The sequence below is a fragment of the Colias croceus genome, chromosome 3, assembly GCF_905220415.1.
Source record: "Colias croceus chromosome 3, ilColCroc2.1".
Lineage (NCBI taxonomy): Eukaryota > Metazoa > Arthropoda > Insecta > Lepidoptera > Pieridae > Colias > Colias croceus.
In genome coordinates, this window is record NC_059539.1 from 12,728,459 (window position 1) to 12,753,588 (window position 25,130).

Sequence of the window (25,130 nt, forward strand, 5' to 3'; positions counted from 1 at the left end):
TTCGAGCGGCTTAATGCCCTCGGTAGAAACTTCATAACCTAAAAACTCTAATTTTTGCTGACCAAAACTACATTTTGAAAAATTGATAGTTATACCGAATTGATTAAAACGATCAAAAACTTGCTCTAAATGTTCTCTATGCTGACTTTCTGATTCTGAACTGATAATGACGTCATCAATATAAATAAATAAGAAATCTAAACCTTTTAAAACTGTTTCTTGCATGAAACGTTGGAAAGTTTGCGCAGCATTTCGCAAACCAAATGGCATACGCATAAATTCAAATAAACCAAAAGGTGTAATAACTGCTGTCTTTTTTATGTCATTTTCTGCAACAGGCACAGAATTATAGGCTCTATTAATATCTAATTTAGAGAAAATTTTCTTATTACCCAAAATATATGTAAAATCATGTAAACGTGGTACTGGATAACGATCTGGTTTCGTAATTGCATTTAAACGTCTATAATCACCGCAAGGCCTAATATTACCATCTTTTTTGGGAACTATATGTAGTGGACTTGCCCAAGGACTACTACTCGGTCTACAAATCCCTAACTCTTGCATAACAATAAATTCATTTTTAGCCTTTACGTACCTGTCAGGAGGAAGCTGCCTCGCTCTCGCATGCACCGGCGGCCCTGTCGTCTCGATATAGTGACAAACATCGTGTTTTGGCGTCTCTTTGTAAGAAATAGGTTTAGTTAAATCAGGGAATTTATTCAATAAATCGGAATATGGACATTCCATAATTGTTTTTAAAGTGGGCACAGTAGAATTTGAGATATTTCCCTTAGTACTCAAATTAGTTACTTGATCAATCAATCTACGTCCGTTTAAATCAATTAATAATTTATGATTAGCTAAGAAATCCGCACCAATAATTGGTTGCTTTACATCCGCTAATATAAAAATCCAACGGAACGGTCGTCTCAGACCCAAATCTAGAGACAAAAAATGAATACCATATGTTTTAATTTCCGTTCCATTAGCAGCAAATAATTTATATTTATTACCTTCTGCATAAACCTTACCATACACCACACTACGCGGGATGACGGACACATTTGCACCACTATCAACTAAAAAGTTTAGTCCTGAATTTCTGTCCAAAACACTGAGACGGTTATTTCTGTAGACTCGGTCGCAGGCACCCGTCGCTGGCTGCACCGATGCTAGTTTTCCGCTGGTTTCTCACGCTGACTAGGTTTCCAGTTGCACGGCTTCACACATTTCGTCGCTTTGTTTTTAAATTTGTAATGGTATTTACAAAGCCAATTGGGATTATGCCTTTGATTACGTTGAAATCTACCTCTTGACCTGGATCGTGACCTCGTTCTAACATTTGATGTATTATTTCTTGTTTCCAATCTTCTCAGTCGATTATTTAATTTTTCTATCTCACCAATCAAATTATTTTCTGGACTGTTGCTTAAACTGGACTGTTGAACTGCTGATACCGAGTTTAAGGGTGTCATGCTCTCCATAACTTTATCTGCTATTGATGCCAAAATATCTTCACTTTTACTCTCGGAAACGGCTAACACAGCTCTTATTGCCGGCGGTAATAAATTTTGCCATAAAACTAGAAGTGTTTCTGTTGTTACTCGTCCACGCGCCAAATCTTGCATTTTCCTCATTAATTGTGACGGTTTTTGATCACCCAATTCCATTTCGCCAATTAATTTTTTTATTTGTCGATCTTCCGATTCTTCAAAAATTTGTAATAATCTTCTTTTTAACTTTTCATATTTTCCTGTCTCCGGCGGGCTAATTAAAATGTCCGTGACTTGCTCGATGACTTCTGGCGTTAATTTAGAAATTACTATTTGATATTTCGCCTCATCTGACATCTTCTGTGGCGATAAAACTGCTTCCGTTTGTATAAACCATATTTTCGGCGATTTCTTCCAAAAATCTGGGATGCGGGACGTAATGGAGATTGACGATAAACTTGCAAATTCTTCTTTAACCGGTTCCATGGTGATATTTAATTTTTATATGTACTTTTATGTGTTATTAAATTTTATTTAGTTATTTAAATTTTACCGCTGCCACCGCCCTGTAGTTTCTTCTTGAGTTGTCCGTATATATATTTTTATATTAATTTTGAATATTTATTCTCCCTACTACACACTCACGTCGATATATCACGCCGGTCGAGATCACGTCGGGGTCACCAATTTAGTGTAGCTGTGTGTAGGGAGATGAAATTAAAGATAGCGGCCAATTAAATTTTATATTTCTTCTAAATTACACAAAAATATATTATTTATATTCACTAACTACAAAACGTGGGTCGGTGGCGCGAGCTATGGGACAACTTAGGGGCGACGCTATGTGACTGTGCGACGCGGCCGAAAATCCTGCGTCAGCACAGCACCTACAGCTTATAAGATAATCAGATATACTCCATAAATTGAAATAATAATGAATATTTTAATGTATTTATATGGAGATATTAAAGTAAAACGAACAATTTCAGCAAAATTATAAAATTTATTTATTTATTATGTACATGATATTAAAAGCTTTATAGTAATTTAAAGTTAAATTTGAACAAAATCTTTCATTTTCGATGCTTTATGAATAAAGTGATATTTAAATATGGTTAATATGGCTTGTAAGATTGTTATATATTTTTATATCGGCATTTCAAATTTGCACATTGAGGATATTGTACTTAGGTTGTACATTCGTGAAAAAAAAATTGGTTGTCTGTAAAGTCGGTTTACTGACGATATTTGAACGTGACAACGTCCGATTGTGCTTCTTTGTCGCTCGTTCCGCGCTCTCGTTCGCACTTCAAGCCTTACATGGAACGCCTCAGATGAGTCAGAGCGAGGTAACGCCGCATGAGTCATGTTTTTTCGTACGTGCAGCCGGCTTTATCGAATTATAAGACGTTGTCACGTCAAAAACACATTATTTTCATTCATTCATTCTATTTTTGAAGGATCACACTATTAACTACTGCACACAGGCAAATAATAAAACCCTAATAGTACCTTAAAATTTACATATAAAAAATCTATAGAACATCAAAAATCTACACGCAAATCACACACAAAACTATGCCTATAAACTACATAATGCTATAAATATAAATCCATTTTCCACATTACGAACTTATAAAAATATAATAGAAAATACAACGAACATTTCAGCACAAGCCGCGTGATTGATTAGTTTATATACTGACCTGACGTCACAAGCTTGTACAATACATTTATACATATTATACTCGCATATACTGTTATATTATTTACGAAGTTAGAATTATAGTAATACTTAATATTAATATTAATTTTGTAAAAGTTTATTAGGATGAATGTTTGTTAAACAATCTGTTTATTTTATACCTACAGGGATCGCTAAAATATAATGGTAAAAATATCGGTTTCCCTAAGCTGCTTTCTGTACACTTCCTTTAATGTATTTCTTATTTATAAATTCCTTTTACGTAGATACGAAAAAGTATTTTCATTCATTCATATATTACTCACTTGTCAGACCTATTAGTTGAAAATATTATATCGCGCTTCTTCATAAAGTAAATTTTACTTATTTATTGACAAAAAATATATAAAACTCGTAAATGAATACCAAGGTTATTAAGCTAGAAACAATTACTAGAAAGAATCTTAACCCAGTTTTTATCCAGGAATAAGAAAAGCCTAGCTTTTTCACGATGAGAAAATCTTTTTTTTTTTTTTTTTTTAATCATATATTTCTGGGCTTTTGAACAAATGTTCATGGCAGCCCCATTGCAACAAACAACTTACAAACTAGACACATAACAATTAACATTTCTAAATAAAACAATGAGAACTCCTAGGCGCTATAAGTTGCAAGAAAATCTCCCACCATGCCATACACCAACCCTGCCTCCTCCGAGGAAGGGTTGGATAAAAAACCACAGAAAATTCCCATATTGGCCCGCGAAGCAACCAACTTTTGCAAGACTTCCACCCGCTTCGTCTCGTTCCGGACACACTCCACAAGCACATGATGCACGTCCTCGGTCTTTCCACAAATTAAACACAAAGGGGACTCTATTTTGCCCATCATGTGTGCAAAAGCTCCTAATGGCATGTGACCGGAACGCAACCTATGTGCCAACACAACAATATTGCGCGGTATATTACCAACAAACCAAGGTGAACGATGAGGCTGACTTTGAATAATTTTGTACCAAATACCCTTTGTTTTTGAGCGGAGATCAAAGTACTCGCGCCACTGCTCCAAACATAAAAATTTAAATTTAGGTAAAAGTTCAGAGTGATTCGGAAGAATATAAATCTCCGAACCGTCACTGATTGCTGCTTTTGCCAAACGATCAGCCTCCTCATTCCCTGCTAAGCCAATATGGGAAGGTATCCACTGTAGTTTTACATTTATACTATTCTCAATTGCCTTAATAAACTTGCTTATAATAACGTATGCAATAGGATAGCCTCTAAAAGTCCCATTCAAACAATGTAATAAATGTTGTATACCGCTTTTGCTATCACTTAGTATAACAACACTATCTTGTGCCTTATAATTATATAAAATATTGGATAAAGCAGCTGATATAGCAAACAACTCAAGAGTCATAATACAAACAGGCGACGAATTTTTATAACGATCATCTACTTTAGAAGTAACATCGATATAAGCACAACCAGAGGGCAGCCCGGTGCCCTTTGATCCATCCGTAAATATTTTAAAACAATGACTATACTTAATATCAATTTCACGAACAACTTCATTTTTTAAAACCAACAAATTATAATTTTTTTTTGAATCCCGTATACAATCCAAGTAATCACATATATATTCTTTAATATTTACACCAGGGACCCAATTTTTAAACCGAAACAATTCTAAAGTGTGAGAGGTAAAAAGCCTCTCATCTTTAATTTCTATGTAAGTTGACGCCAACAGTGGCTGCTTTTTTCTAGACCAATAATTATTCGTACAAAGAGCACCGAGCTTGTCCAAAAGAATAGTAGCGGGATTATTACAAAAAGATTTGGCTTTAAGACAATATTTGTAAGCTAAATATTTGCGACGTATAGCAGGGAGGTATACAAATTTCACTCTCCATTACGTGCACTGGCGTGGATTTAATAAAGCCACCAATTATTCTTAACGCTTGATTTTGTATTTTATCAAGTTTAGAAACATGACATTGTGCACTGTTGTCGTATAAAAAGCTGCCAAAATCAATTCTACTCCTAATGATACTTATATATAGCCTTCTTAAGTGCTTAGGATGAGCTCCCCATCCGCTACCAGCTAAGACTTTCAAAATATTGATGAATTTTTGAGTTTTTCCGCAGACTTCATTTATGTGCCTACCCCAACGTAAAGAGCGATCCAACCAAACACCCAAATATCTAATATTTTCATTATATTTTAAATCTAAATTATTGATTTTAAGAGTTATATTATGTTGTCTTCGTCCCCTGCTAAATAGACAAAAATTAGTTTTATCTACCGATACCTGTAAACCTATATCATAAAGTAAAGATACTAAAGTATTTAATGCATTTTGAATATCCTGAACGCTATTATTAATAACGGGATTACTCGAATATATTACAAAATCGTCAGCGTACTGAGCTATTCCTACACTAATGGTTTTACTAATCTCAGCAGTAACCAAATTAAAAAGAAGAGGAGATATTGGATCGCCTTGGCACAAACCGTTAGACGCCCACCTAACCAAAAGATTACTTCTACTACTACTATTACTATCATCATTACAGGAATCAGAATTATTAATTATAAGATGTCTCTCAATTAAAAACTCCCAAAAATAATTGCACATTTTATAACCCACATTCAAAAGGTCTAATTTTTTAACTACGGCTTCAGTAAGAACATTGTTATACGCCCCTTCTACATCAATGAAACAAGCCAACGTCGGTATATTTTTAGTAAGGCCAATCTGAATTGACGAGACAAGGCAAGCTACTGAGTCTAGACAAGAACGTGATTTTCTAAACCCTGTTGTATGAACAGACAAAATACCATTTCTTTCCACATACCATTCTAATCTTTTACCAATCATATTATGAAATATCTTACATATACACGATATTAAGGAAATAGGCCTCAATTTGACTTCACTACTTAAATTTGAATTTAACTTAGGTATAGGTACAATTTTTATATCCCTCCATTGTTTAGGAATATAGCCAGTATCGAATATATCGTTAAAAATTTTAAGCAAATGGCGTTTACCTATTTTCGGGAGATTAAATATCATAGAATAAGTAATACTATCATTTCCTGGACATGTGTCTTTCTTTTTGAGGCACACCTCTAACTCTTCTAAACTGAAAGATGAATCAAGTAAATTATTTACCGATGATAATAATTCTGGCTTACGTGCTTTGACAAAATCAGGAGCTAATTTACATAATAATTCTTGTAAATCACGAGTCGGAGCCCTAAATCGGGAATTCCGACTCCCTTTGATCCATTTAATTTTATGCCACATATCTGATAACGTAGTACTTTCGTTAATAGAATCGCAAAATTTCTGCCAATCAATAGACCTAGCTTTTCTTAATTCAGATTTAAATAATTCATTTTTACTTTCCAATATTGTAAGATTATGTGGAGTCGGATTTCGTCGAAATATGCCTAGAGCTAATCTACGTTGGGCAACTAAATGAGAAAGAGATGGGTTCCAGTATGACTTAGGCTTGAATTTATTCTCTGGGTCAATGCTTACTTTTACAAATGGAATATGTTTGTCAGCAGCTTCATTGATCATTTCAACAAATCGATCGTAAGCAGCTTGAATACTTTCAAATTCTATACTATATTCTAGTAACGAGAGTTCAAGAGTCCTAGAAAAATCTGCCCAATTAGCTTTTTTAAAATTTCTCTTTTTGACAAAGTGGCTAACATCCTCAAAATTTACAGAAACTTTAATTATCATGTGGTCACTACCGAGATTTTCATTCATTACACCCCATGTAAAATTTGCAATAACGTCAGACGTAACAAATGTAATATCCGGAGAAGTCTCTTGTACAAGGTTATTAACCAATTTAACTCTAGTTGCGGTTCCTGTATTCATAGCAATAAAGTCATTATCTAGTGAAGCGTCTAACACCTGAGTACCCCTAACATCACTTTTAGAAGACCAATTTGTATGATGCGCGTTAAAGTCTCCGGCTATTATGGTTTTATATCTATACAAAGAAAAAAGTTCATCCCAATCTGATTGAGTTGTTCTAACTGATGACGGACAATAAATGGAAACTATATTTTTAATAAATTTACAATTTAGTACTTTTACGGCTACTGCTTCTATTCCAGGATTATTAATGTTAACATGATTTACTTCAGTTATGATTGATTTGTGAATTAAAATTGCTACCCCCCCGTATGAATCAATTCTATCCTTTCTATGCATATTATAATTAGTCATATTTATATTTATTTCCTCATTCAACCAAGTCTCGCTTAAGATGGCTATATGTATCTTATTCTGTATTAACAAACATTCTAACTCTAGCAATTTTGGTTTGATGCTTTGCGAATTCCACTGGACTATGTTAATGAAGCGCTGCTTAACAGGAACGCTATCCATGACCGAAAATAGATAGAAGATTAGAGAATAATTCTCCCCTTCTAAATAAATCCGCTACCAATGGGTAGCACTCCTCAAACATTACGCTTAACACGTCCGTGAATTTCTCGCTCAGCATTTTTCTTGATAAAATAATGTCTCTTAATCTATTAAGTAACCTAATAAAACTAAAGTTATGCTTCTCTCTGGGTTCATCATCTTCTCCATTACACTCACTTATTTCCTGATCTACAGTTACCTCTCTATCATCACGGTTTTTCTTGGGTTTATTTTTCACTTTTTTTCTAACTTCTTGTCCCTCTTTCACTGAAATGTTCTCCGACTCCTTATTTAAAAATTGATCGTTTGTGTATCCCTTATCTATATGTTTTTTATTCTGGTTTAATACCGCTCCACTGTAAGTTCCAACATTCCTATCGACACCCATATCATTCGGTATACTTATACTTGTATTCTCCACTATTGTATTCTGACTTCCTAAAGATTCTGTTTTCATCTTCTCTGTATATAACATCAATGCTTTTTTATATGAACAGTTCTCCGCGCTCATTATACATCTTAACTCTTTTTCTTTTTTAAATTCCGGACATTTACTTCTTTCAATCGCCATATGTGGACCGCCACAATTTACACATTTGAAAAATTTTGTGTCACAATTCTCGTGGTTAAGACCACACTTAGGGCACACACTTTTTTTATGTGGACAGAATTTTTTCAAATGACTAAAGCGCCAGCAATTCGCACACTGCGAGACTGGGAATGTATACGGTTCCACTATAAAACGACAACCGTATGCAGAAACATAAGGCGGTATAGCGGTACTCTTAAAACAAATGCGAATAGTTTCACTGTCAACCCATATCCCTTCACTATTTTGACGACGTAAACGCCGCAAAGAGGCTATCTCACTCTCACATACAAAAATCTTTTGTAACTCTTCTATACTTGTGTCTAAATCTATTTGCCTCACTATACCATAACAAAATTTCAGCTCATCAGTTCTATAACATCTCCAATCTCTTTTAATTAACTCTTCGCATTGTAGAAATTAAAGACTTTTTAACGGATTTTAAACGCGATTTAATCATTATATTATTTTCCCGACGTTTCGAACACTTTACAGCGAGCGTGGTCACGGGGAGACTCGGGGAGACACGGGGACAGTCTCCCCGTGACCACGCTCGCTGTAAAGTGTTCGAAACGTCGGGAAAATAATATAATGATTAAATCGCGTTTAAAATCCGTTAAAAAGTCTTTAATTTCTAAATGTATAATACTCGCGTAAAATCAAACCTCTTCGCATTGTATTAAGAAGTCAGCATTCTCTTTATCTCCAAAAGCAATCGATACTTTATAATTACTTTTAAATTTAATTCTTACAATATTCTTAATGTTCAAGTCCCTTAACAATTTTGCGAAAGCGATTTGTTTAGGAAGTTGATCTTTTGACGTCAAAGTAACCTCATATATTATATCCGAACTTTGAGAATGAATCGAACTATTGTTCGTTGCCTGATTGTCGTTTACTGCATTTCTTCTCGACTGCTTCTTAATTAACCGCTTCGATTTTCTATTTACCTCAATAAAATCATCATTGTCTACATCACTATAATCTCTCACCCGTTTACGATGTATTGATTCATCAGAAGACATAACCGCAGACATAGGGTGTAAACGAAATAGTTCGCCACCCGATTCTTCGTTAAAAACACCGCCGCATGGATCGATCGCACACGCATTGTCAGACATTTTAAACGAGTAACGACGTTAAGCGCCTGCGCGTAAACAACACGTACAGCTCACACGGCTGGCGCCGAGCGACTGGAGAAAATCTTGGAAAAATGCTTACAAAGCATTCTTACTACTTATTACTGAGAAGTGAGTAGGTTGCCTGGAAGAGATCATTCTTAAGTGATAAGGCCGCATTCGGTGCTGGGCTAGTTATGAGTTTAAATTTTAAGGATTTATTTGTATGCCAGCACAATTAAGTGTTAATAAATAAATCAAATAAAAATACTGACATAATTGATTTTTCTTTTTCTAATCACTACATAGTATAAAACAAAGTCACTTTTTCTGTCCCTATGTCCCCTTGTATGCTTAAATCTTTAAAACTACGCAACGGATTTTGATGCGGTTTTTTTTAATAGATAGAGTGATTCAAGAGGAAGGTTTTAGTAAATATATAATTTATTGGGTTTAAGTCAAAGCGGGCGACGCCGCGGGCGGTAAGCTAGTAATAAATAATTATTTTCTTGATTTTTTTTCAATCAATTTTAAGATTATTTTTTAATCAAGTCTTTCAAATTATTAAAATGTTTGTTTCAATAAGACTGCCCAGTTTCGTTTGGTACGTATTGTTTTGCCAATATTAAAAGCATTTTTCCCTTGGCAAGAGTTTTTAAATCAGAGAGTGATATCCGTTTCCTAAACTATTTCCCTGCAAAAACTATCGGAATTCGGATGCGCTGTTTCTCTGCAAAAGGGAAACAAATGTATTTCTAATAGCCCACCAGTTAAATGGATTTTCAAAATTTATTACTTCAATGTGTAATAAGACCAAGACATCATTTAAGAAGAGTATAATGCTATTGACTAATGTGACCAAATTTTCTTCCACAAACAAAAACCCACATGCGACATCTTGGCCGCTCAAGTGACTTGTCATGCCCTCAAAAATACAAGTAAAATAAGCAATTAGTTAGACGAGCGACTCGTAAATGTGGTATTTATTCAGCCGCGGGCTGCGGAGGCTGTTTTATTATTCATTGTTTACGGCATGACGTCATACCCAGATATGCGAACGTTCTAGAAATAAATGTTCATTTTTATAAAAGTTTCCCTCGTGTTTTAAATTAACGAAATTGTATTTTGTTCCAGATTCAACGGGAATGATTTTATTTCAAAAGACTTGGTGAGTACTTAATAAAATTAATTCTAGACCTGCTCGGGCCATTAACATAACGTCGTACGTAGGTGGTAGACATAAAATTGCAGGCGAAAACGGCTTAACCCTAAAATGCTACACGAATTCCACGGAATCTTCGATCTACGCCTGGGTATTTTAAGCACCGCGTATATTAACTGAAAGTCTTTGGCCATAAAGCGGTCGACATTTCGTTATCTGCTAACGGTTCGGAAAATGGGAGAATCGGACCGGCCGATCCATTACTGGTATTAGGTGATCGGTATCTAAGTTTTCTGTGGCGTGGTTAAAGGGTTCGAACTTCAAAGATTTTAATGGCTGTTTACTAGTCGGTGGTACGTACTTATGTTTATTTGTGGATTGCTGTTTGCTGTACATTGCCTGCTTGAAATTATATGTAATCACGTAACTGGATTTAAACCAGAAAAGTAAAATGTCAAAATGATAAATTGCGATACTGTTATGTGGTATGACGTGCCATGTAGCACATACTTCACATACAAGTGACATTGATAAATACACATAAACAGATAATATAATTATTGCCTTCTTTGGAAAAGCTTGTATTTTGCTCCTCATTGTTGAGTTTGTAATTATTTTCATGTCGGACATTTTTAATTAAATAATCACAGCACATATTAATTAATTTTACAAAGCTGTTCAAGATTGTCTAAAAGAATAATAAACCGAATATCTAAATCAAAACAATCCGTAATCTTATCTAATAAAGGTTAAATGTTATCCAATGACGTCAACGAAACAATAAAACCAACCGGATACATATTCCGATGGCGACAAAGATAATTCCATTTATTCGCAAATCGGGTAGGTAGTTTGAAAAAGGGAGTCTAATAGGATATCAGAACGGTTTCCGCACCGGACCCTGTATTGTCTGAGCTCCTTCGGCCAGAAATCATTGCGTGAATGCCGGAGGGTTAACGAATATGCTGTATATAATAATATTGTACGAAACTCTGTCTGTCTGTTCCTTTTGAGCTTTGGAATCTGTTCAGTGGGTTTGGTTTAATTTTAAATGATCGTTTAAAGGATGATTTATTGAGCCAACACTTTACTTAAAATATTTGATAATAGGTTCGATTTTCGAATAATATAAAAATAATGGTATTAGATTCATATGAAAATTTATATGACAAGATATTTTTACATGATCACGGAATATCTAAAATAAATTTCGAGGCTTGAGAGAAAGATGTGTCTGTATTTTTCAGGACGCATTTTAAGGATAACATCTTTGTTATTAAAAATTGCTTGCTTGATGAAAAATATAAAAAAAATCTATTAAAACTAGCAATCAAGAATAAAAGCAGCGCAGAGACAAAGTGTAGAAGTAATTTGTACATTTCTCAGGTAAGTGAACACTGCGGCGGGTTTTTTGACCAAATTTTTCCTAAAATAAGTTAAAAACTTGTAAACTTAGAGAATTTTACCCCAACGAAATTGGTGAAGTTTTAAATAAATTCCCTTTATATAAATAATTTATTGATGTTGTTAAGTAACGCTTAAATGTTAAAGCTTATAAAGTCAAAGCATTATTTATTGAAGGTCATAATTAAATATAACATAATTTACTTGTTTTCATTTTGCTAGTAATTTTGATAATAAGTTCTATTTTTTATTGTATTAATATCCCCTTTTGTCAGGGAGACGACAGAAAAAATAATAATTTTGATGGTAACATAAACGTACTTAGTTATATTATTTTTATGGATATGTAGAAAGTTATATTTATTACAGAGAAGATAAAGTTTATAAATCGACGCAATAAATTCGGTTGCTTGAAGCTCGATAGTGATCGCTAACCTTTATCATAAGTTATTTTTATATTTAAGTATCTACTATATTTTTAAGATATTATGCAAATAATTCTGGGATTTAAAGTTATTCCATTCGGTCCAAATTAATTTCTATTTTCTAGGATGTAAGTTACTTAAATATCTTTAATTTTATATCGATAGGGCCATATTTGCTTTTGCCATACAATACTATGTATAAAAACTTATGTGAAATTGGTTTGAAAGTTCGTTAGACTTTTGGGTTACGGATATTAAGTATTATGTACACGATAAAAGCAATAATTAAAAAGTTATATATAAAAGTGTCAACATTCTTGTTAATACAAAAACAATGAAAACGGCGCGTGCTAAGAATAAATATATGAATGGAGTTAAAAAAGTGCTTGTCGCATTAAACTTAACTGTAATTGGACTTGCATTCACCGGTTTTTATCTTAAATGAGATGTTTACATTACTTTAGCAGCACTTTATCTCAGAACAGCATGTTTTGATAATGTTGTGGTCGTTATTTCTGATTTATTGTATGCTTTTTTCGCGACACGTGTTGAGAATATGTCTGTTATTTTATTTAATAATTTATATTGGTGATTTAAATTTTATTGATTGCTTGGACTGTGGTACTGCGGTTAAATTAAAATATTGTGACTTTATTTATTGATTTATATTGATTATTTAAATAAATTTAATTGGCTTTACATAGTAGCAGGTATTTATAAAATAAAGTCGCTGGCACTGTCTGTTTTGTTCGTATGTACGCTTAATTCTTAAAAGTACAAAATCGGTTTTGAAGCGGTTTTTTTTAATAGATTCGAGGGAAAGTTTTAGCACAGATTAATAGTTACTACGTTTTAGTAAGTGTTTAATTTGTTAAGTTCTAGACAAAGTGGGGGAAGCCGTACGCGGAAAGCTAGCAAAATTATTACATCCCTTTAAAATCGTTTACTTCTAAATACAATTCGTCGCGTAACAATCGATGACGTCACAAAAGCCCCTCACCCAGTATTAAAGGGAAAGCCGGAACAGACAATCCATGGTGTAAATAATTATAGCGTGCCCCTCGCGTGCGTATCGGGCACCGAATCTTGGACCGCACGCGACCTGAGCACGGAAACCATCTAATTTATTATACCTTAGAGAGGGGAATTCACTAATTTTTGCTTCAAGTTTTTGAGGGTAGTACACATTACTATTGGTAAGTTTAGTTTTATAGTATGTAAATATTATACATTAGAAAAAGATTTTGGATATTAGATAGACGGGATTTCGCAGATAGATAGATATACCTACTTGTTGTTGAAATATAATCAAATTTAATTAACTACTTTGGACTTAGAAACTGCTATTCCGAAAACCATGAGAGTAAGTAAAGTGGCGAAACAGAATAAACTTATATTTCTGAATCAATTTGTGCTGATGAAAATTTATAGTAATTAACAATAACAAAAGAGCATACTTAGCGTAAACTTTGGGTCTTGGAATATCCATCGGCTTAGACTTGTCTTACTTTAAGATTATTTAGCCTTTGTGATGTTAAAGAAAGATTTAGAGGTAATATAGATAATACAAAAGTACTAGATACTTAATGTGTTAAATTATTCACATTTTCTGTTAAATCGTAATATGAATTTGCATATTAATATATTACATAGAGTAAATGAGAAAGCAAGATTACCTTGGAAATGTTCCCAAGTGGGGTAAGGGGCAAATACATTTAACGTACCTATACGTATATATTATCTATTTCCTCTAAATAAGGCCATATTTATGTTTCCTACCATCATTTAATCTACAATAGATTTCGAGACTAGTCTTCTTTAAAATAGGACAAAAATTATAAAACGTTAAGTAAGTATATCTTTTAAAGAAAAGACATGTTAGATAAAACAGAACGCTGGAACATGTAATGGAGAATTGCGCACTAGATTCAATTTAGTCCTGTTAGTTATTTATTGTTGTTGAATTGGCGAGATGCAAGGATAATAAAAATTAGAGACTTGGCTCCGTATGAGACAACTAATGTTGTCCAGCTGGTATGTCTCTTGTATCGGAGTTTTATGAACCAAGTTTGAAATCTATGACTTCTCAGGTTCTTGTCAAAACCTTAACAACTCTGTACCTTTTTGACTTAAGCACACAACATTCTAGAGGAAAGCTTTTAGGTAGACGAAGTCTGTGATTAAAATACCCATATTTAAAATTTGATATCTTCAAATAGATCCTGCACATCTTCATCTCGAAAATCCTTTCCAATAGCTTTGATACATTACAATCATGTATAAGGCGGCATTAAGCAAGCGTCGACAGCGCGAACGACATTATAAGGTAATAGTGGTATGATTAATACATAAGTCGCTTGCGTCCGCTCTCGACGGCTGTCTAATGAAGAAAGGCCCGCCCGGCGCTGTCACGACGCTTATATACTTCCCCCACCATGATTGATGACGTGGCCTGATGTGGGTAAGATCCTTAACTTAATTACGTTGCGTGAAGGAGCGATAAACTGAAGAGTTACAGACATTGGGACTGAATATTGCTGTGTAACTTTGATTTTAATAAGTTTTTGATTAGTGGTATGTTTGCTTAGTTTAGTTTTCATCAAATGCCTTAGATTGTTATTCGAGACCATGGTAGTGAAGTGATTTTTTGTAAAAAATGGTTGACGTTTGAATTTCTAAATAAATCTGCTCTAAATATCGTTGTCGTTATTACTGTGTGAAACTCCACAACATAATCGTTAAGAAAATGCTGCTTGAATCCAATTACCTATAGGTACCTACATTAAAAAAGGAGGATGAATATCTGCTCACTATACTGCCGATATTGCTTATAAACTTAAGTTGTTAACCATACTCTGTGTAAACCCGAAAGCTTACTCAAGAGTTGCACTAAAACAATTCGAGGAAGCAATCGAAATATCTTGAATAGATGTGAAAGGACACAATATCTGCTTGAAAAACTTTAAATTGACTTGCAGTAGCGTTGCCCAAACTGTGTCTGCGGTTTATTTCAATCCGAAGTTACTTAACGAGCACACTGAGATACATTTTATAAGAATCGTTCTCCGAAACTTGAAGCTTGAGATGGATGACGTAAGTTCCTTGATTAATGTTATTCTATGATTATTTAATTCTGTCTAGTTGAAATGGGGATTCTTGAAACGTATGGAATTGAATTCCAGCTGTTCTCAATTTTCAGAATAATATGTTTATTATTTTAATATGACCCGAATCATTTAATAGCTATGATTTTTGTCAACGCGTCAAACCATGAATTTGAAATTCCCTGTATTAGATACCTACATAATAAATTGTATATGTGACGAATCAAACTAGTACCTACTATATTATTTTCTTTATAATTATCACACCCTTTAAATATAATACCATTGTATTACCTTTCAATTTTACTTTATCACTTGTTTAGTACGTAGAAATTAGTGACAAAATTAAATAAGACGCATTCACTTGAAGCCTAATATTTTACCATATCGTGGAATGGGCGCGGGTATAGCCTCCAAACAATGTTTTGATTAATAAGTGTCGTTGACATTTTAATTAAGTCGGCTAAAAGTCAGCCTTTATGTCGAGGGGCGTTCAAATGTCGGTGTTTAGCGTGCTACATTACTGTGTTTTCATATTTATACTGCTAAATATATTTCTCTTAATAATATCGTATGTTGATGATTCATTTAAATAATGGAATGTGCGATATAAATATAATCTTATATGGCAGTCAAAACTACTTTAATACTTAACAGCAGTAAATCAGATTTTTATGTTTTCAGGCGTGTATAAGATTGTCCACAAACTGAATGTACACAACGTAGTCTACCATCTTCTCAAATTTTAGTAAAATAAACCCATTAGTTCTTAATTAAAAAACCGAACAAAGAACCCCAAATCAAAAAGTCCCAACAAAGAAATTATCCTGACCGCTCGCAGTGGACATAAAAGTGCAATATTCCAGAATGATACCGGCAAAATACGTATTATGTAAAATACGTGTAATACCCACTAGGTATACCCGCTAAAAATTTAAATTGGATGCAAAAACTGCGTCCTACACTAATGGTGTTGCTAGTTTAAAAATATTCCGCCAAAATGGCGGGCCATCTTTATTCAGCTGTGCTATTGTTTAACAGGTTTAACCTTAGCTTACTGCTTTTGTTTTAATATGTAAATTGCGAAATGGACTTACGAATGAATATTTTCGCTATGCCGCTGTTTTGTGTTCATTTTTGAAGCGTTCGTAATGGCGCCAAAAGAGGAACGTATTTCCGACATATAAGTGAGGTACCGTGTTTTCTATTGGGTAGGGCGAACGTATTTTATGTCATATACATATAGATAAGTAGGTATGTGTAATAACAATGTTTTGCAATTTGTGTCCTCTCAAATATAGTATAATTTCCCTGCGGCAAGTTAACCCTTAGTTATAGTACTTTATTTTTTTCTATGTAAGTACTTATGATACAAATGGTTGACTATATGTTCAGATTTTATATTATAGATCATTTCCAGATTCCTATCCGCCTCCTAAACGATAAGTTGCAGATTATTTACAGATCTTGCAATTCTAAATTATTGGACTCATGTACCTATACAGAGCATTGTAATTAAAATTTTAAGTAAAACATTAGTTTCTGCAAAGATGAATTATAACGAGCAAATTGCGTGTAAATCCGTTGTAAATGCTTGCTTATTTTTCATATTTTAAATAAAAAATTCTCAGGGACTTAAACTATTGTAAAGCGCGTAAATCCTCAGTTTACAAAGCTTTTGTTTAATATGTAAATCTTGGAATGGTTTCATAATGAATATAAGTAGCTAACGAAAGAGATAGTTATAGCGATAATTATTCTCGTTATAATCAGACTTTTATGTTCTTGGAAATGTTTAATTATAGTTTAACTAGATGCAAAACCGGGATATGAGTCTTTACCGTATTCGTAGAAGTTTCTGGAAGTAGATAATAAGAACGTGCTTTAAATTTTGTTAATTGGTTATATAGGGCAGGTTAATAATTAACCTTTTTTTTTCTTCACATTATTAATTTATCATAATATGTATTTATAAATTACCTGTATAATATACATACCTTTCGATTGTATTTCAATTAAATTCACTTTAAATTCGACGTGACTTAAAAATGTACAAAAACAAAAAATCTAATAAATTAAATAGCGAAATATTTACGGGCGTAACAAAATTACATTTTCGCCCTTTGATCTCAAGCTATAAATAAGTATATAAATAACCGGGAAATCGTTACGTCCGTCGGTTTCAACACGAACGCCTATAAACAAGGCAACGGACGGAGCCGCGGCATTTTATATGAGTTGTGTGTTTGTTGCACGCGAGAGAAATTCTTATCGATTATTGGATATCGATAATAGTGATGGCTTAGAAAGGGAAATGGTTATCGATGGAACTTTCAAGAGCTACTATTAAATACTTTGTGGTATTACATTAAAAATTAAAATGAAATTAGAGATGTTACGCATTTAGTTATATGATAATAAACATATTTTTCTGTATGTTTCGTGTAGTATTTTTGATAGTAAAACATGTAACATAATATTTTCTTCAGTATCCAATCTGTCCAGTCGATTCTGACATTAACTTGAATAAACAGACAAAATAATATTAAAATTACAATAATTTAAATTTACAAATAGGTACTATGTTAATGTTATTCATTCATTCCAAGGAATAAGTAATTGTACCTAATATCAAATATGTTTGCCATAGCCTCAAAACCTAGTGCCTGCCAAGGCCTCCTTCAACATCGTCGGATAAAAAGTATTCCGTCAGCTTTCCCAAAATAACAAATAGCTCCATCTTATGAAGGCTTCGATTGAACCTTTTTCTGTATAGATATAATTAGTCATTTATATAACGTAGGTACATGGCGTGCGGGAGCAGACCTTCCTTCCTCATTGCTTTCCTGTATCCTAGTCTAGGGGACACGTCATGAACTTATGTTTTATTATTTATATATTTAATCACACAAAGATTGGTATAATAAAGTTGTACGTATTTGCAAAATAATCAGAGTTCGATTTCAAGTGTTTTGTACCAAGACAGGGTTATCAGTAAAAGGAAATGTATAATCTACTATTTACTATCACTCAACACACACTTTAAATATTGAATTAATTCGGTATTATTAATTATTGAATATGAATGTGATATATAGAAACCAAATCCGCTCCGCTCATGTCTTGTACTACAAAGTCCCGAAATAACGCGATTAAGCGAATGAAAGGGCCAAAACGAACAAAAGCAAATGTGATTACCGCAGACTAAAGAAATAAGTAATATTTCTTTCTTTTCACTATTTCTTTACATCGGATAACAGCGAATTACACGTTTATAAATGTTATTTGGATGCCTTCGCTCAATTGACCAAATTGGTGCTTTAGCTGAGATTTTAAATGTATCTTTCAAAATAAGTTAATTGATGTTTAAAGATGTGTATACTTTGATACGCCTAAGTCTTCCTTTTCTCCTCAAACTAACGATAACTTCCTACATAATATAATCATTGTTCTTGATATTAATTAGCTGTGCTTCGCGGTTTTACCCTCATTGCTCCGCTCCTGTTGGTCTCAGCGAGATGATATTATAGCTTTCCTCAATAAATGGGCTATCTAACATCGGAAGAATTTTTCAAATCAGACCAGTAGCTCCCGAGATCAGCGCGTTCAAACAAACGAACTCTTCAGCTTTATAATATTAGTATAGAGTATAGATAGATAAAGCAACGTTTAATTTCAAATAGTAATCTTCAGCAAATAAATTTTCTTCATAATTATTACAATAGGTACTTTTATATTTATTATGCTCTTTAGAAAGAAGATAATTCCAGTTGTAACTGACATAGAAATAAACTAGATAAGAAGTAAATTCCTTCGTAGATTATTCTGTAAGTATTCATCTACCTACGTTTTTTGTTTGACATCTTAATCTCGCTAATAACACTAACGACAAAATAAATTGTTTAAACACGACTTAGTTTTAAATATTACGCTAAATCCGCTAATAAATCAAGACTAGTGAAAAATGCTATAGCTAAAATGAAAAACGGAATTAGACTTTGTTGGATCGATCGAGCTGACTATTTATCTGACATATCTGTCGAATTGTAGTTCTTTCTTATGTTTTTTTGTAGTATATTATGTTTTTATATCTTAATTGCTGATGGGAATTGGTAAGCAAATATTATTTGAAGTGTTGTGAATAAATACATACCTAAGTAAAAGTAAAATTATTTTTTCTTTAGGCTAAAGACGAAAAGATTTTTATTCATACCCTTTTCTGTTTCGATGATTTTAACGTTAAGAAGCATGTAAATGGCTTGATCTAAATATAGCTCAATGTATCATTTTATTTTCATTCCCTATACGATTCCAGTCTAAAAATAAGCTACATTTACATACTGTATACACCTCATTACGTAGGAAATATGTCGGTAACCATGGCAACCAGGAAACACTAATCAAAATAAATGAAGAGTAATGAATGGGCCGATGTGATACCAATCTCACTTAGAAAGAGTGACGGGTCGTTTTAACCCTTCCGTGAGTTGCGAAATATTCCAAAGAGGAGGTGAAAAATAAATTGGAAAATACCTATGTTGGGTTTGAACCGTTTCGTGCTTTCGCTTATTTGGTGGAGAGTTCATTAACGCATATAATAAAAAAGTGTATTTTTGTTCAAATCTAATTTAAAAACATGTAGGTACATTCCTTCTATGTATTGCCAATTATGTAAGAACAAATGAAAATCAAGTCATGCCAAATAACTAAAGCCTAGTACAAGAACAATTAAAAATGTATACGAGCAGAAATTATAATTCCCATCACATAAAGTTTTATTAATTTGCCCACATCACGTAGAAACTGGCTTAGTTTAATTTCCTACTCACATAACTCCCGTAATACTTTACAAATTGCAAAAAATAGGCATTTTAGACCTCTTTATACGTAGACCAGAACTATAAAAGTAAAACCGCGTTTAATTTTAAAATTAAAACTCAAATACTTAGCTCGTTTATGAAATAGGTCACTGATGTGTTTAGTATGAAACGCGAACTTTTATACAGTTTATAAGGAAAATAAATTATTTCAAAACGTTGCAACGTAACGTGATCGTGATACTTAGCCACATTAATATTTATATTTTAAATTTAATACTATTTATTTCCACTTTATTCTATTTATATAGTTACTCTGAATAGAAATAATATCTTGATAGCATAAATTTTGGACCATCTATCTTAAATGTACTAACTCAATACACGGTAAGTTCCTGTAGAGTATAAACGAAAATGTTTTCTACGAAAACTACAATTGAAATGGAAATCATCTTGCACTTATCTTCCGTTCCCGACTGACCCATGTCCCAGTTACGCTATCGCAAATCAATCTCAACCTACACACAATCACAATAAAACTCAATATTGAAATGCACCGATATATCCGGATACAAAATGAATATTATGAACTTATAAGGCTCAGTGAGTCAATTCTGAATCTAGTCATATTATAAAACTAGCTGTTTGTTTGGTTGAACGCGCTAATCTTAGGAACTACGGTTCCGATTTGATAAATTATTTCAGTGTTAGAAAGCTCTTTAATTTGTCGAGAAAAGCTATTGACTTTGTATCATAAAATTAAGACGCGGATCAATGGGTTTTAAATGTCTAGGTACGCCTAGTATGTATTTTGTTATCATTTTTGTATTATGTACAATTTTTTTTTATGACTCAGTATACCTAAAGTTGATGTAGAGTAGATAATTAACAAAACTAAATAAATACAAATATTGCACTCCTTGACATGTTAATAGTTAGTTTTTGAATCCTTTACCCAAACGTTATCATTGTAACAAAAGTTAATCTCGAAATTTCTAGAACATTATTCTTACATTGCCATTAAAGGCGAATGTTCCATCGACTTCAAACGTCTAATCTTAAACGCAAACGACTGAAAGCCGCTTCCAAAACGCTTATTATTTTTAATCGCGGGTCCTTAGATAGGGTTGAGGCTCATTATCGCGATTCTGGGTCTCTTTGGTATGACAAATATTCTATAAGGATTGTGTGAACAATCGATTGATCGCAAATTCGTCGCATGTGGTCACGCTCGCGCGAAAATAAGAAACTCCTATATTTTATATATAAATTTACAGCAAACAGATACACAACCTACTTATTAACATCTACCAAAATATAATTATATAAAATACTTTGTTCGACGAGCAATAATTTTAAGTATCTGTAGTTTTTCTCTACATAAGCAAAATAATCTGAAAAAATGATATGACTTTGTAAGTCGCACGTGTATAACCAGCCTAAGCCCATCTAGCATCAGATAGCGAGCTAGGCGCGACTGCGATTTGCATAAAATGAGTTCCGTACAAGGCGGGAAAAGCCCCGCTAAAATGTTATTTCCATTCATATTGTTCTTATCTGTATCTCTTTATGTCCTCGAAAAAACAATTCTTGTTAGAGAAACAAGATTTATAATAAGCTCTTTGTTTGGTAATTGCTTATATAGGCCACAATCTGAAATTAGTTTTGAAAAACTTGGAAAATTTTAATAATGCTTTTATTATCAAAGTATGTATTAACATTATACATAGCAATTACGAAGCAATTCGAAGTATTATTTCTGAGTATAAAATTGTCTTACCCTGTTTTTTTACTAAAATCCCACCCTTAACTGCATATCTACAGACAAACCCAAAATTTATTTGGATAAATCTGATAGACAACCACGTAGCAATTAAAAACCGTCGAAGGAATCCTAATTATTTGTTCAAGACGTCTCTCGTATGTGACTGAGTTGGGCTGATTGCGAGCGTGCCGCGAATGGGACATACAATCACAGGAATGAATAATGAATGAATAAAACTTGTTATTGTTATGATTTGGTTCATTTTGGCTAATATGTTAGGTGGATTAGATTAGGTAATGAATACGAGTTAGGAAATATGTTGGTGAAAAGAGTTTGTATAAACAAATGTGTATGTCAAATACCTATGTGTCATCTTATAATTTCTCTCTTCCGTCTTTAAAATATAGTCAACTAGCTTTCCGCCCGCGGCTTCGCCCGCGTTTTCAAAGAAAAACCCGCATAGTTCCCGTTCCCGTGGGATTTCCGGGATAAAATTTATTTATAAATTTATTTACAAATAAATAATAAATAAATAAAACCTATCCTATGTGTTAATCCAAGCTACCCTCTATATGTGTGCTTAATTTCATTGTAATCGGTTCAGTAGTATTTACTTGAAAGAGTAACAAACACACACATACACATCCTCACAAACATTCGCATCTATATTATAGTAGTAGTATCTGTACTTCCTACTTTATAATTATTATGCTTAAAGAGTTATTATTGTCACATTACAAACCGATAATTTTTATCTATTGTTCTATACAACCTGCTTTCGCCTTGTATTGCAATTACTCCACATAATATTCATGAAAATGTATAAATGATTAAATCGTGATTCACAATGATATAACATCATCCGTGAATTCTATTCCGACGTAATGATAAAGTTAAGCGCTCGAATTGTACGTTTCATGCCTCATTTATTTAAAAACATGACTCAAGTACATAAAAGCCTACGCGACGCGACCTATATATTATTTTCACAAAAATACTCGAATCTCGCTACGAGTTGGAAACTGATTATTCTTGATATCATGTGCAAAATGTTATCTTGCTATAATTTAATTATATTATACTTTAATGAAAAAAAAATTCGTTCTAGAAGTGTAGTTTTTTGAAAACTTCATTTCATCATCTTCATTCGTCAATGATTTCAATCAACACAAAATTTTTTCTTCTTATTTATTGATTTATACTACGTCCATCATGCTTTTTATATTTCATAAATTGTTAAAGACTTTATATTAGTCACTTTGACTATTGTTAAACACTATAAGAAGAATATAGAGATGAAATATGAATCACAAAGTGATATAAAACGTCCCTGTCTATTTCAGTCTTTGTAACATTGTCGCCATTTGTAGGCAAGTAGGTCAGCGAATCGTGCGTGCATCTGCAATTTCGCTAAATTCTTACATAGAGCGTTAATTAAGCATGAATTTAGCGTATTCCGAGCAGAAAGTTTGAGTTGCCAGCAAACTTGTTAAATTTGTTTTCCGTCTTCACGGATCTTCATTAGCTCCAGTCCAAACTTATTACGTATGTTTGACTAGGGGCACATTAGTTCCGCGCCGAGATCTAATCCCGGCCATGTTCGGATCCGCTAATTTTCGAGAATCCGACCAATTATAAGCCGGGTCGACGCGAATTTCGACCAATTAGAGGCAACGAAGTGTGTCGCGCTCGGGAGCAGTTTTGCCGGCAATATAATTTATTAGGGAGGCTCAAAGTTGCTTCAACCCTTAAAGACTCAAGTGAAATTTGATTACGGATGCTTAAAACGTGTACCCTTGTACTCGCTCCGATCGATTCGAATTAAAATCATTTGCAAGTAACCGAATGCGGAGCGACCTACATTTTAATTTCAATTTAATTTTCCTACGTACGATACTCGCCCATTCTTTCCAACATTTGTTATTGCGGTTATATAAAACGAAATATGTGTTCAAATTAAAAATTTAAAAAATGATCAAAACAAATATTGCTCTGAAAGGAAATAATAATGCTAGCATGCACGCTGCTTTATTGTTTAAGTTTTAATATGTTCCAACAAAGCGCTGGAGCGATTTTTTGTCTAGTACGGAGTATCTGTATTCCAAAAACTACAATAAAAGTCACGGATACAGTTAAATAAGATCAAAAACACTTCCTTACATCCATCTATATTATTCTCTTTGAAGTATCTTCACACCCACACGATAAACAGATTTTAATTATCCTGCTTTAGCCGTTTTAATATTAATAAGCTAAACGTTAAAGAAAACACCATTTGTATTCATTAGAACTGTCAGTAGGTCGGGATTGATGTTAGTTATTTAATTATAGAGTGGAACTGAAAGTTTTAGTATTGAGAGGAAACAGCTCGAATTAGAAACTCGTTTATATCAGTCATCGGTTTGTAGCCGGTCCCTCTGTGCCCTCGCCCGGTCTCCCCTTCGATGTTATCAACAATTTACCATTCAATGTCAGGGAAAACAAATTTTTTAAATGACTCATAGTACTTGTTACTGTACAAAGCGTATTTTGTGCGTGTGCGTGTCAGCTTTTGAAGAGCTAAATTTATTTAAGTAATAAATACAAACGTAATTGATCGATAAGATATTATTTATAAATAAATTACGTTTTGAAATTAACCATCTATAGTCAGCTGAATTGAGCTAATCTTATTGCACAAATATCTACATATCTCTACATATGGACACACATACAAAAGGACTCACTTTTCTAAACGCCTGTATCAAAATGTATAATACCTACAACCGAACAAAGCAACAATATGATAAACAACCAAAAAGATTGAAACATTTGCAATGCAAAACTATTCCGTCCGAGGTAAACGAAATGCATTTAACATTTAAAGCGACTTAGCTCGGAAACAATCAAAGCAGCTAAAAGATTTCCTCGGACATTCTTGAGAATCAATTAAATTCTTTTGTCGTACCTCGCCGTCTATTTTCTTAAGTCGGAACATCAAAAGGTTCGCAAAAAGGCCAATTAAAGGTTTTGAAATTGATTCAGGAGATGGTATCGGCTCTCAACGATGTTATTGACTTGTTGAAGTGGGATTGACATCTTTTCCTTGCGGGATAACGATCGCAGTTTTG

At 33.3% G+C, this 25,130-nt stretch overlaps 2 protein-coding genes across 2 annotated transcripts; both read right to left on the bottom strand.

Annotated features, from left to right (window-relative positions):
• Window positions 1-1,175: 1,175 nt before the first annotated feature.
• Window positions 1,176-1,982, bottom strand: LOC123706052. Its single transcript, XM_045655180.1, has one exon. The coding sequence runs from the start codon at window positions 1,980-1,982 to the stop codon at window positions 1,176-1,178; it is 807 nt and encodes a 268-aa protein (XP_045511136.1).
• Window positions 1,983-7,589: 5,607 nt separating this feature from the next.
• Window positions 7,590-9,346, bottom strand: LOC123706053. Its single transcript, XM_045655181.1, has 2 exons — window positions 8,891-9,346; window positions 7,590-8,627 (listed from the first exon to the last, which is right to left on the bottom strand). Exons 1-2 carry the CDS (start codon window positions 9,344-9,346, stop codon window positions 7,590-7,592), a joined length of 1,494 nt encoding a protein of 497 aa, XP_045511137.1.
• Window positions 9,347-25,130: the final 15,784 nt, after the last annotated feature.